Below are 15,236 nucleotides of genomic sequence, written 5' to 3' on the forward strand. Positions count from 1 at the left end.
AAAGAGGACCCTGAAGTTGAAGCATTGGAAATGAGAAGGAAAGTTAAATGTTATTAGAGTAATCAAAAAGGAGTACTGAATGTTCAACACAAATAAGTTATCATTATCATGGGCAAGCACAAATTAGATACATCTCCAACAACTTGGAACTCTTAGGTTTGTGCATTCTTTTCTTACCGTGTGATAAAACAACTTTATTTACAAAAGGACAATTTCTCATAAGATTCAACTTCTCAATTAACTATCCCAAGGATAGATTTTTAATGCTTTAAGAAGAATACAGTCATACCTTCAGAATCCTATATTTCTTTTTATTATTGACACATTATGCAATTTTTTTCAGAGGTCAGACATTGAACTCATTGATGTTGTAGCTGAGAAAAATGTGATTTATAATTGTTCTTGCAATTAAATGTATGAATATGTAAATTAATTGCATAATATTTTATTAAGGGTTAGGTTCTGCTAGAATCATACCGGCTTAATACATGCAGTAAATAAGCATTAGGAATAATGATCAGGTTTAAGGAGTGAGAAATGATGTCAGGAAGCAATGAATCCAGGAGGTTGGAAGAGACAAAAACTGAAGAGGAGGAGGAAGGTACATGGTGGTAGGTCCTCTTTTTAATGTGTATAGTATTTCAATTCCTCAGAAGTAGACCTTGAGATATGGGCTTGTGTGCATACTATTTGCTCCCAGGAGAAACCAGTAAGGGACTAGAGGAAACAGGTCAGGGAAGGCCAAAAATCAAGCAGGGTGTGATTTCAAGAGAAACCTTATCCTCCACTCAGTGGGAGCTGCAGAATATAAGGGGCATCTCAGAGTTTTAACAATTTCAAGACAAGAGAGTTGGCTTTCATACTATGCAACCAGCCAGTCTTGGCTATCATCTACAGGGGCTGAGGGTGAGGGGATGAGACATATATTCCCAGGCCTTTCCAGCTCCCTCCTCCTCAAACAGAAGAAACCCAGTAGTCTAAGGAGTACCCACAAGAAATAAGACCCATAGAAACTGGGAGTTAGGTGCTCAGAACCACTGAAGAGGATATTTGGTTTGAGCACCAACAGTGTTCATAAATAGAATTTCACAGTAGAAGCGTCTGTCTTTGTTGCATTGTTAATTTTCATACATCTGCTCTTGCCAACCTATTGCTACACTTTACAAACTTTTAAGTACCTGATGTCCTAGAGTTGCCATCCAGATGCCCATATCCAGGCCTGCCCTCTAACTGCTCCATGTTTAACCACCTGTTTTCTTTCTATGTCCAAGAAAAGTCTTGTTTTGTTAGCATAGCTCAGCTAAGTATTGAGAAAAAGACTGATTTGAATTCATGCACATTGCTGGGTTTTTAAATTTTTAGATATGTTTTATTTTTAGATTGTGTTCACATGACATGGACCTGGAAGGAATTTCTGTGTGTGTTTGTGTGTGTGTGTGTGTGTGTGTAAGCCACTACCTGGGCAGAAATTGACTTTTAATTGCCAGTTTTGCTTTCTGTGCTTTTAAACCCCAAACTTTTTCATAGTTGCAACCATTTTGGGAGGGAGGTGTTTGTTTTTCCAAATAACTCATGTCATGATAGCAATATCAGAGAAGTAATGTTAAAAAAACAAACAACAACAATATAGGGAGTTTGATGATGAACACATTTGGAACTCTTTAACAAATGAGTGAAAGTGAAGAAAGAGCTGAATGAAAGTATTTTCACCTGTCTTAGAAATCATGAACATATTTTTTTTATTTCCTCAACTAGCAGTAGGGTATGGCTGACTATATTCTCACCTCTTACGTAGGTTGGCATACATGTAATTTATTTGTATGAAACTTCTGAAAGTGATATGTATTGGGAGTTCTTGTTATATCACTGTAAGGAGACCCTTCTGAGCCATGCTGAGAGCACAGTAACACCTGTTCTTGGGGAAACATTCTTTTGTACTCAATTTTTAAGTTCTCAGCCAAGATCAGATGGTCAAGTGAAAATAATGCAGGAAATATTCTCAGGTTTATCTAATGTTTATTGTGACTCTTCCTGATGGTAATATTAATTAACTTTAATCCAATAATTTTTTTAAATTTTTCAAAATTAAGCATATAGTTAATTTTCAACAGAAAACAATATATATTATTTTAATTAGTTATCAAAATGTTAAATACTGTACTATGAAATATCAGGGCAGGAGAACAAGAGAAGCAACAATATATCTTTATCACAATAGATGTGTGTTTTTTTTTCTGTCCAAATATTTTATTCTTTATATGTTAGTATGTATGCTTTTTTATCCTACCCTTTTCACTCAAAGTGAAATCCTAAGCATTTTTCCTCATGTTATAAACTTTTCATAAGTTCTTTAATGCCTCCCAAATATCTCATGGAATGAGTTATTCAGTTAATAATTTCCTGATTGTTGGACACCTAATGTGTTTATACATTACCCTCTTGAAGGGGAGAAGCAGGAGCCTAACTTTCTGAGGTTGAAGGTTATGTAGCAGTGAGGCTGGTACATTAGTGCTTTACTTTGCTTTTTTTGTGTGAGATTTTTTTTAATATATATTTTTTTAGTTATAGGTGAATTTTTATGTGGTGTTGAGGATTGAACTCCGTGCCTCATGCATGGTAGACAAGTGCTCTACCTCTGAGCCACAACCCTGGCCCCTTGTTTTGTGAATTTTTGCAGTACTAATATGTTCTCTTCTTCCTGCAAACCAAAGCCATTTGTTTGGAATAAAACTGCCTAATAGGCTGTAATAGACTCTAGACAGGGATGATAGACCTTGGCTGATAGACTCTAGACAGGTACAGGCTCTAGACCTTGTACCTCTCAGCATCATTCAATGTCAAGCAGCCCTAAAGGGTTTACAAATAGCTTAACAGATGTGTCCATGGACTGATTGGACTGATAGCATATTTGAGCAAAAGGACACCTGTGTCCTTTTGAGATCAGATGGTACCTTTGGAGATGACCTTCAGTAGAGCAGAGGTTACTGCTCCCTTCTAGATTTCAGTGAAACTTCCTGGAGGAAGAAGACTCTTGTGAGCTACCTGCATTCAGGAGTGTGTCTGAAGTTGCTGGTGGTGCATTCTGAGCATGTGCTGCAGGTTAGTTAGGCTGAAGGATGCAATGCCCCTTCCAAGCTCCTAATTTACTTCTGGAGAGTGATTGAGGTTCTTGGGGACTAGGGACATAAAGGTACTTTGGAAATAAACCTGTGTCCATCCAGGTGTGTGGAAGGGAGAGAAAGAAAGAGGGTGGCGGGGGGAGTGGAATTAAATGAGAATAGGCAATATTTCATTTGTTAAAGTCTCAACCAGTGCTTTGAAAATAATAAAATCCCCTGTACTTTTTACTAACTAGGAAACTAGGATCATCTCTTTGATAAGAATTTCAGGCAGCAATTAGTCTGGCCTCAAATTACCATACCAGAACTTTTGTGTTTGTCGCATGTCTTAGAATCACTTTAGATTAATGTCAAGTTCTCTTCTGCCACTGTTCCAGTGAGAAGTGTAAGAACACAGGTAAGGTCACAAGGATCCAGGGAAGATGATGTTGGTGACTCAGGAGCCTCATTAGGATACGTCTCAGCCAGGATTCATTTACTTGTTCCAACATCCTGGGTTTTTCTGGAAAACTCTTTTAGAAAGCACATATTATTTTGAAACAGTAGTAAGCACAGTAATACTAAATTATGATGTAATCATCAAGAAAACCATATTTGTAATAAGGTTAATTAAATTTGCTGCAGTCCTGAGACAAGCATCCTCTAAGTGTGCCAGTAAATCCGGTGTTGCTTTATCAAACTGAAGGGCACCCCCTTCTTCTCCCAGAATGAGTAGCTCGTTGCCAGAGGACACATGCAGGCTGGCAACAATAACTAATACGTTATGAGAGGTTAGACAGGTTTAAAAAGGATTCGTCTCTGAACTGAAGGGCAAATTGTAAGAAATTTCTTTGTCTGCTTGTGATGCTGTTAAATTGAAAGCACAATGGGAGGTTGGGTGGATGCAACAAAGGTTGAAATGAGGGCCTGCTGTTTGGAGCAAGCATCATGGATCCACCAGTGGTCCAGACATCTGCTAACAGCAGCCACCCCTTGTCAGGTTCTGCCCCACATGGGGCGCACGGACACTGCACCATTTAACTCACTGGAGTCTTCCAGCTCTGCAGTGTGCTCCACATAAGGAATGTTTATGTAGTAAAATAGAGCTAATTAAACATTTCAAAGGGAAACATTATTTTAACACTAATTAGATATGATTACAGTTCTTTATTTCCTATGCCAGTGCTGAACTCACTAAAACACCCTTATTCTGCTTTCTTTGCTCAAGTTTTTTTTTTTTTTTTTAAGCCATGTCTTATCGAATAGCACAATGCTACCCCATCTTATGGTATTTATTCCACTATATTGAAATGCTCAAAAACTTTTTCCCAATTTGAGGTGAGTTAGATAAAAGAACAAAAACATGACAACCATGAATTGAATGCAGACAGTAATAGTCTGTTATTTATTTTATTTTATGTTTTAAATTTGAAACCTGTCAGGTCTGTATCAGCAAAAAGTATCTTCATTTCACAGGTGCGACATGCAGGGCATAGGTCAGATAAGCAGGTCAATAGCAAACAAGGCTGGCCAAGATGTGACTTGCTCAGAGTTTGCCTTCTGGGGATACCCCTCCAGGAAAGCTCATGGAAGCACTTTTGTTCAAGGCAGTTAAAATATGCCAGATAAAAACTCATAGTATGCACATGAAGTCATGCCAGATTGGTAATAGACAAAAGGCTTCTTTCATCAATGACATAAGAAATGGCTATAATACACTTTTTTTTTTTTTTTTGGTGGTGAGTACTGTGGATTCAACTCAGGGGCACTTGACCACTCAGCCACAACTCCAGCCCTATTTTGTATTTTATTTAGAGACAGAGTCTCACTGAGTTGCTTAGCACTTGGCTTTTGCTGAGGCTGGCTTTGAACTTGCCATCTTCCTGCCTCAGCCTCCCAAGCCGCTGGGATTACAGGCGTGCACCACTGCGCAGAGCTCTTCTAATACACTTTTAACTAATTAATGAATTAAAAATCTTTGAACTCTTAAAACTACTTCTACCAAGACATATGTTAATTTACGTTTTTATTTATATATAGTATATTAATGAAAGCCCTGTGAAATGCACAAAGATTTCAGGTAAGATTTCTACAGAATAGATAGTACTTGCATTTGGAAAACAAGTCAGGTGAAAGCCTTTGAGTGGTAGAAGGACACTAGGGCTGCTAAAGATTTGACTGTCCCTTATTGAACAATGAGACATGTTTTATAGCTTCTTCAAAGTTGTTTATGATTTAAAAATAAGGTACAGAAGAATACGGATAAACAATATTATGATAGGATAAATATATTTTATTATATATGATCTCGAGGAACAGCTTTTTCTTTTAACCTCTTGTCTCAAATTTCAAGAAGAATGAATCTGTACACTAGTTCTCTGCAGTCCTAATTAAAAAGAACTTCAATGAAAAGTTCTCTTTTTGACTTCCATCCCAAGCGCGAGGGCACAGCGGTAGCTAGAGAGATATTGTGTTCATTTTGTTGTTTGAGTCATTCAGGAAGGAGTTGCCTTTCAAATACCAAGCAGGTAATGTGATGCCCTCAGGACACTGCTGTCACATCAAGGTTTCTTTAAAAATAATAATAATAACACTTTCACATCCCCTACCACCATCATAACCATCACCACCACCACCACCGCCCAACAGATAAAAGTTTCAACAAAAACATTAGGGAAAACTTCAAATCATTTACTTCAAATCCTAACTGTGATGTTACCCATAAAACCCAAATAAATGATAGGTGATACATTATCTCATTAAGATGACAGCCAATGTATATAAAAATTCTAAAATTCTAATGATAGTGTATGATTTCCTTTTCATGAAATATCCATTCTTTATGTATATTCTTTTCAGGCATTTTTAAAACTTTGAAAGAGGAAACTAAAGGAAGATAAACAAACAAAAAAAACTTGTTAAATTAAAATATTCCTCTTTCCTCCTCCAATCAGTTCTCATTCCCAGTTTTCTGCAATTTAATCTCTCTATTTTTCTAGTCCTCCATGATGTTAAATCACTTCATAGTCTTCAGTTTCCTTTGACATTTTACACCTCATACATAATAAGTTTTACAGCTTTACTCTGTGACATTGCCAGTGGTTATCCATGCTATTCCATGGATGCCATTTTTTTTCATACATACCCTCTTCGCCTGAATGCATTGTTTTGCAAGTGATCAACCTGGCTAATTCTCTCTTTAAGTTCATGTCCTATGCAATTATCATGGTATTTTTTCCAAGAATAAAACCCTTTGTGATTCTTTGCTAAACAGGTACTTCCTTTCCACTGACATCTTGCCTTTGCCTCCATCAATGTGAAGACCTGATCTAACAAGGATCTGGGACATTCTAATTTGCCATGCACAGGAACTAAGATTCAGCCCCATTTTACTTAGTGCCTATGCTACATGTGAGTTCTTCATTATTCTTTCTTTTAATTTTTTTAATCTCTGTTTACTTATGAGACAGCAATCAGACCAGCTTTTCTTCCATCTTTCAAGCCACCTGATTTTAAGTTCCTTGTAACAATTTCTTCCTCTGTGTCTCCCTTAAATGATTATCATCTTGTAGGCTCTGTTTGATATGTTCCCCTCTCACTTTGCCAGTTTTCTTTGAGTGATTTTGTTCAAATCAATGGCACCTAAAAGCTCATGTTCACCAAATTTTTATCTTCAACCCATCAGCTCATTTGTTATAACTTACTCAACATTCTGTCTTGAAGGTACCACAAACAGCTTAACTTCACATCTCCAAACGGATCTTACTTTTCTCAGTCCCACAAAAGTCTATTCTTCCTTCTACATGTTTGTAAATGAACCCACTTCTTTTGCAATTGGATGAATCAGAGCCTAAGAATCTCTGTAAGACTCCTCATTGCACAAATACCTATTTAGTATCTACTATGAGTCAGGTATTTTCCTAGGCCTTGGGAATACAGTGATATAGTAAACAAAGCCATGCTTTAGAGAAGCATTCATTTTAGTAAAGGAAAATAACCAAATAATACACATATTTCATAATAAGTTTATAATCATATTGAGGCAGATATATATACATACATACACATAATAACTGCATATATTTGAAGTGTACAATTTGACAATTATTGAAGTATGTATGGAACCAAAAACAGTCACTGCAATCAAAAGAGTAAACATACCAATCACCTTAAATAGTTGTTTCCTCTTCCTGTTTTCTGTGATTTGAGATTTGTACATGTTTAGAATTGTATAAAAAAAAGATTGTTTACATTTCTTTTAGTTTTTTAGTATAGATGTAGATGGACATAATGCCTTTATTTTATTTTTATTTTTTTTTATGTGGTGCTGAGGATCGAACCCAGTGCCTCACACATGAGGCAAGCGCCCTGCCACTGAGCTACAGCTCTATCCCCTATTTACATTTTTTAAAAAAGGTTTTTTGAGGGGTAAGTTCTAGTGTTACTCTTTATGATTATTTAGATTTATCCATGTTCTTTGTGTATATCAGCTATTCATTTCCTTATTATTGCTGAGCAATATTCCACTATATGTATAATTACATGTATATTTACATATGTACATAATATATGTTCATATATATATATATGTGTATGTATGTGTGTGTGTGTGTGTGCATTCATTTGTTCATGGAATCTGAATTGTTTCCACTTTGGCTATTTCAAAAAAAAGGCAGCTATGAATATTTGTTTGCACATTTATAAAGCAATTTATATATTCTCTATTATCTGTTGCATAAATACCAAGAGGTAGAATGACTAGTCATAGGGTAACAAAATGCATGAATTTTTAAGAAACTCTTCCTGTTTCCCCCAGCAACATATGGTAGTCCAGTTTCTCCACATCCCAGCCAGAATTTGGTATGATTGGTCTTTTTTAGTCATTTTAGTGGATATATGTATTATACCACCACAATTTTAATTTGCATTTATCTAATGATTAATAATGTTGATAATATTTTCATGTGCTTATTTGCCATCTCTGTATCATCTTTAGTGAAGTATCTATATGAATTTCTGATATATTTTAAAATTGGGTTATTTGTTTTCTTATTAGTATTTAGACTCTTTTATATGTTTTAAATACAAGTCCTTAATTAATATATGATTTTCAGATATTTTCCTTATTTTGTATTTGACCATTCTTAACAATTGTCCTTTCACAAATAGAAATTTTTATTTTTGATAAAGTCAGATTTTTTTCTGTGTATTATTCTTTTAATTTGATTTGTATAAAATATTTGCTTAGCCCAGGTCACAAAGATTTTTTCCTATGTGTTCTAGAATTTTTATACTTTTAGGATTTATATTTAGATTTATGATCAATTTTGAGTTAATATTAATATATAGTGCCAGGTTTGAATCAGAGTTTGATATTTTTAATACCAGTTTCCATTTATACCATTACCATTTTGAAAACATGACAGTTTCTTAACTAAATATCCTTTCTGAAGTTCTGTGTAAAAACTATATTATGCATATCTGTGGGTTGGTTTCTAAACTCTATTCTATTCCATTGATATATTTGTCTTTCTTTGTGTCAGTACTAAATTTTGTTTACTATAGCTTCATAAGATTTGAAATCTAAACAAGTCAATACAATAAATTTTGAATTTTTTCCTTAAGGTTGTATGGCTGTTCAAGAGTTTTTGCATTTTGTATGACTTCTAGAATGAATTTGTCTTATTCTACAAAAATCCTTTCTGGGATTGTCGTTGAGACCATGTAGGAATCACTTGTAATATATAAAATGATTTGGCTAGAAATGACATTGTGATAAGGTTGAGTCTTCTAACCAGTCAACAAAGTATATCTCTATATTTATATAAATCATCTTTGATTTCTCTCAGCAGTAATTGGTAATATTCAATCTATAATTTTCTATAATTTTTCAAATTAATCTCTTAGTTATGTCACTATTTTGATGCTATTGAAAATGTTAACATATCTCAGTTTGCCTAGCATGTGCAAGTTCCTGGGTTCAATCCAAAAAGCGCGCACACACACACACACACACACACACACACACATGGTTCTTCATGGCTTTCTTACTCCTCCTTTAAAAAAAGTTACTGAAAACAATAACCTATTTTAAATTTCAGTTTTAAATTTTTCTTATTGGCATAAATAATAGTTTATTTTTGTGTATTAACTTTATATTCTTTCCCTTTAAACTTGTGAGTTCTAGTAGCTTTATTATAAATTGAATCATATTTTCAATATAGTTATATTTTCTGAATAAAGACAATTTTACCAATAGCTTTCATATATGCTTTCCTTTTATTGCTTTTTCTTTTCTTTTTTTTTTTTTTTTTTTTTTTTTTGCTTTTTCTTGATTTATTGCATTCCAGTATAACCTTCACTATAAGATTGAATAGAAGTTGTGACAGTAGACACCTTATCTTATTCTTGATTTTAGGAGGTTGCAATCATTCTTTGCTGTTTAAGTAGGATATTCTTGTAAGTTTTTTGTAGTTGTTCTTTATCAGATTGGGAACATTGCCTCCTATATGTACACTGAAAATTTATATGAAGAACAGTTATTGGAATTTACAAATGCTTTTTATATATGTATTGGTATGATTTCATAGTCTTTCATTTCAATTTGATGATATTGTAAATGACAAAGACCAGTTTCCAAGTTTTAAAATGCAATTGCATTGTTGGGATGAACTAAATTGTAGCCAGTTTGTTAACATTTTATTAAAAATATTACATCTAGCTGGGTGTGTTGGCACATGTCTATAATCCCAGTGACTCAGGAGACTGAGGCAGGAGGATTGCAAATTCAAGGCCAGCCTTAGCAATTTAGTGATGCACTAATCAACTTAGGACAATCCTGTTTCTAAATAAAAAAATAAAAAAGGCTGGAGATGTTGCTCAGTGGTAAGCACACTTAGGTTCAATCCCTGGTTAAAAAAAGAAAAAGAAAAAAATTGCATCTATATTCATGGCTGATCCAAGACTATATTTTTCTTATAATATCTTTGTAAGTTTGTATATCAAAATATATTGGCTTTATAAAATGACTTGAGAGCTATTCTTTTCTTTTTTACTTTATTGAAGAATTTGTATAGAACTTTGCATTATTTGTTTCTTAAATTATCATCAGAATTTACCAGTGAAGCAATTTGGACTTAAATTTTTCTTTGTGGGAAGTTTTTTTTTTTTTTACTCTAATTTGTTATATATGACAGCAGAATGCATTACAAATTCATATTATGCATATAGAGCACAATTCTTCATATCTCTGGCTGTACACAAAGCAGAGTCATACTATTCATGTCTTCATACATGTACTTAGGGTAATGATGTCCATCTCATTCCACCATCCTTCCCACTCTTGTGCCCCCTCCCTTCTTCTCCCAACCCTTTGCTCTATCTAGTGTTAATAATCCTCCCATGCTCCCCACCAACCCCATCAGGAATCATCATCCTAATATTAGAGAAAACATTCAGCATTTGGTTTTTTGGGTTTAGCTAACTTCACTTAGCATTATCTTCTCCAACTTCATCCATTCACCTGCAAATACCATGATTTTATTCTCTTTTAATACTGAATAAAATTCCATTGTGTATATACACAGCATTTTGTTTATCCATTCATCTACTGAAGGGCATCTAGGTTGGCTCCACAGTTTAGTTATTGTGAATTGTGCTGCTACAAACATTGATGTGGCTGTGTCCCTGTAGTATGCTGTTTTTAAGTCCTTTGGGTACAGACCAAGGAGAGGGATAGCTGGGCCAAATGATGGTTTCATTCCCAGTTTTCCAAGGTATCTCCATGCTGCTTTCCATATTGGCTGCACCAATTTGCAGTCTATTGGAAGTTTTTATGTTTTATTTTGATTTTTTCATCTATGTTTCATTTTAAAAATAGAAATAGAGCTATTTATGTTATCTATTCTCAAGTGAACATTAATAATTTGTATCTGTTAATGAACATGTCCATTTTATTTGTTTAATTTTTTGGCATAGGTTAACCAAAATATTATTATCACTTTCTTCATCTGTAGAATTTTTAGTGGTAGTATTTCTTACATTTTTTTTCTTATTGGTGATTTGTATGTTTTCTCTGTTTCTTCCTCTTTTCCTGAGTAGTTTTGCTAGAGATTTTCTAATTTTATTGATCTTATCAATAACTTAACTAGGTTTTGGCTTCATTAATTTTCTATATTGATTTTTAAATTTCTTATTTCTTTGAATTTACTCTGAACTTTGTTATTTTCCATCTTCTGCTTACATTTGGTCTTGTTTGCTCTTTTGTCTAGGGTTCCTAAGGTGGAAACTAAAGCCTCAGGTTTGTGACTTTTTCTTTTTTTCTGATATAGGCACTTTGTGCTATACATTTACCCTACGGATTGCTTTAGTGGGTTCTCACACATTTTGATGTTTTAATTTTTATTTGATCTAAAATGCTTCATAATTTGTCTTATGAGTTTGTTTTTGACCTTGGATTATTTAGAAGTGTCATATTGGTTTACAGATATTTGGGGATATTACAATTGCCATGCAGTTATTGATTCACAGTTTAATTCCATGGGTGGTCAAGTAACATTCTTTATTGGAATTGTATTATTTTAAATTTATTGAAAAATATGTTATGGTCTAACTATAGCCTGCCTTTGAAAGTGTTCTGTGTGAACTTTGAAAGAAAGTATACTGTACTATTGGTGGATGGAATATTCTACAAATACCAGGTCAAATTGTCAGTAATATTCTTCAAATTATTTATATCCTTAGTGATTTTTCTGTCTACTTGATCAAATATTGAGAGAGGATATTAAAATCTTATATAATTATGTATCTTTTAAGTTTTGCTTCACATATATATCATTCACAAATATTTGGTATTGCTATGTCTTCTTGATAAATTAATTGTTTTATTACATAGCAACTTTCTTTATGCCTGGTTGTAGTCTTTCTTTTGAAAGTAGCTTCGCCTGATATTGATATAGCCATTCTGGCTTTTAAAAGAGTAATGTTAGCATGGTAAACCATTGGTTTTTTTTTTTAATGATTTTCTATTAGCATCCTATGTATATTTAAAGTGGAGTTATTGCTGGAAATCTCTAGATAGGTCTTGTTTTAAAATTTGCAATGTCAATCATATTTTAACTGGGAAATTTAGACCATTAATGGTTAATTTTGTTATTAATATATTTAGGTTTAAATATACCATCTTGCTACTTATTTTCTTTTTTGTACTATTTCTTCTTTGAGACTTCCCTCTTTGACTCTTCAAAATTAATATGTTATATAATTCCATTTTATTTATTCTTGAACATACAAGCTACAACTCTTCAAATTATTATTATAGCATTATTTTAGGATTAGTCTAACTTTTAGGAACATTATACCTTTTCCTCTATATTAAGAGAATATAGAGTTGTATGTTTCCATTTTTCTTCCTTTTGGGATTTCTACTATTTTCATCATATAACTTCTAATATATTGCAAACTCAGCACTACATAATTGTTATTTTGTTTAAACAACCACATGTCTTTTACATATGTTTATTTAAGTTAGAAAAAACTTATGTTTATTCCCATAGTTAACCATATCTGGTGTTCTTCATTCCTTTTTTGTGTGTGTGTGCAATGCATGTGATACTGGGGATTGAACCCGAGTACAAATATAATATTGTACATTATATTTCACCTTCATACTTTACCACTGGGCTTTATCACTACTGCCTTTTATTTTTAATTTTGAGACAAGTTCTTGCTAAATTGCCTAAACTGACCATCATCTTGGAATTCTCCTGCCTTAGCCTCCCAACTTTCTGGCACCACTATGACCAGCTTTTCATTCCATTTTTTAGATAGATATTTTCATCTAGTATAATTCATTATCTTATACTTGAAGAACTTGGAAATTTCTTGTGAGGTAGATCTGCTGGTTTAATTCTTTCAATGTTTTTTATTTGTATTTTATACATTATATTTCACCTCTATTTAGAAGGATTTTTTTTCTAATTACAGAATTCAAGACTTTCATTTGCTTTCCTTTAGTGTATCAAAGGTTTTGCTTTCACTTCATGAATTTATTATTTCTGATGAGAAATCTGCTGTTATGTCATTTTTATTATTTTTTTTTAATTTTTTTATTCTTGGTTGTTCAAAACATTTTTATTATTTTTAGTAATATCTTTTTTCCTCTGGATTCTTTTAAGATTTTTATCTTTATGACTAGTTTGTGCTGTTCAATTTTATATGAGTTTTTATAATTTTCTTTTTGTGATTGTGTCTTCATACATGTACTTTTGGATAATAATGTCCATCACATTCCACCATCATTTCTAACCTCAGGCCCCCTCTCTTCCCTTCCCACCCCTTTTCTCTACCTAGTGTTTGTCTATTGGATACCAGACTCACAGAAGTTTACTTCATTGGAAACTAGATATTTATGCATTCCTATATATATTCTTGAGCTTTTTTTCTGGACCCCAATGAAGTTACTTGGAAACAGATTAATCACTTTGGCTCTCTTTTATTATTTATTAGGTATGATCAAAGCAGCATTTTTCTAGATCTAATTGTTCCTACTATTAAATCAAGATACTTTTCTCTAATATAGCTCTGCTAGTTGTTTGTTTTTCCAGCATGGCTGGTGAAAATAGGCTTTATCCCCAACCTGTATAACCCCTAGGTACTAATTCCTCTAGTTTTCTTGGGGGTTCTTTTCCTGGCCTTGGGCAGTTTACTTTTACAAGTGCTGATCATAATTCTGCTGAATCCTTGAATGGGACCCTCTATACGTCTCCCAATTTCTCTGTGCAGTTCTCTCCTACTAGCTGGTCCAGTGAACTCTAGCCACCTTCGTCTTCCTCAATTCAGCTCTATCTTCTCAACTCAGGGAGGCTACATTACTATGGAGCTCTCCCTTGCCTGAGCTACAGCGTTGAAACTCAAGATGGTGAGCTGCAGCTCTCCTAGGGCCATATTGTGCTCTCATTTGTTTTTTGGTTTTCAGGGATCAGTGTTCTCTGTTGTCCCATGTTCAATATACCTAAAAGCATTTTTTTCCACATATTTGATCTTTTCATTTTTAGTTGTTTCAGGTGATAAAGTAAATCCAGTCCCTGTTACTTCATCTTGTCCCAATAGTACATGTTTTAAAGAAAAAGTAAAATAGAGAAGTAGGTAGAAAAATTTCATGAAGATGAGAATCAACAGTTAATGAGGTTTATCAAAATGGAGTGGGCATCTTTATGAGATATCCACCCCTCAATTGCCCATTAAAGAGGGGGAAAGGGAAACAGAAAAGATAATTTTTTCATATACCTTTGTTACCACTAAGGGCCATAAACTTTTGGACATAGCAGAGAACACATCTATCAAAAACCAAATATTAAACATCATGTGAGGCATGACACTTTGAGTTTCATGATACTGAAACCAAGTCCTACACCTCTTTCCATACCTTGGGGTTCAGTGTTACCATTTTCTCCAATTTAAGTTCATATTCATGAGGTGGAGTGGAGGAGGTGAGATAGAAGGCTGACAGTCCTGTCCACTTCTTTCCCTGGTTTCTTCTCTCCTACCCTATGCTAGTGAGTACAACGTAAACCTCATGTTTTTATGAAAATAAAGACTTAATAATTTGATCCCAGGTATTTTATGACAGAGAAACCTTAAGCATTTTCATTATGCCTATCTTATTTCCTAACTAATGATTCCTTTCCATTCATAAAGTCCTTCACACTTAAATATAAATATTATTCAACCAGTGATTAATTTAACATTTGGAGTAATTACACTCCCCACCCACACCCCCCCAAACTATGCCAAATTGCCTTTTATCATATTTCAGACCCTAATAACCCAAATTTTTGTTACCACCTGTTTACATTGTTACTCGAATTTTGGGCATATGGCACATTGATGCAGTCACATAAATAATAAATAATCAAACAGAATAGTTTACAGTATTTGAGAGAGAAATACTCTGTTATTCAAATGAGTTTTACAAAATCTTTTCATTTGTGTGCATTAGGATTCACTAGTGTTGAAGGAAGGCACTTGTCCTTTGGAACAATGAGTGTCCTTTTGTGATTGGCCTGAGTTCCACTTGGCTCCTCAAGGATTCTTCCAGCCATTTACAATAACAAGAAATCCTACTGGACAAAAGAAGTT

The 15,236-nt window shown here is 33.8% G+C and overlaps 1 protein-coding gene across 22 annotated transcripts in view; it reads left to right on the plus strand.

The window, feature by feature from the left end:
- The window catches only part of Sox5 (SRY-box transcription factor 5), a 960,217-nt gene that overhangs the window by 376,112 nt on the left and 568,869 nt on the right, over nt 1-15,236 (plus strand). For 15 of the 22 annotated variants that reach the window (XM_071610082.1, XM_071610083.1, XM_071610079.1 and 12 more), the window contains one exon: nt 11,369-11,397. The exons of 1 other annotated variant lie outside the window; for it this stretch is intronic. Coding sequence is in view for 5 of the 21 variants with exons in the window: in XM_071610070.1 (XP_071466171.1) it covers nt 6,508-6,509 (2 nt within the window). In the remaining 16 variants the exon portion in view is untranslated. Of the gene's footprint in view, nt 1-6,387; nt 6,510-11,368; nt 11,398-15,236 lie in introns of those variants that run through there. 6 more of the 22 variants (XM_071610070.1, XM_071610090.1, XM_071610087.1 and 3 more) reach the window with 2 other exon arrangements.

The sequence above is a fragment of the Marmota flaviventris genome, chromosome 3 (assembly GCF_047511675.1).
Source record: "Marmota flaviventris isolate mMarFla1 chromosome 3, mMarFla1.hap1, whole genome shotgun sequence".
NCBI classification, from domain to species: Eukaryota; Metazoa; Chordata; class Mammalia; order Rodentia; family Sciuridae; genus Marmota; species Marmota flaviventris.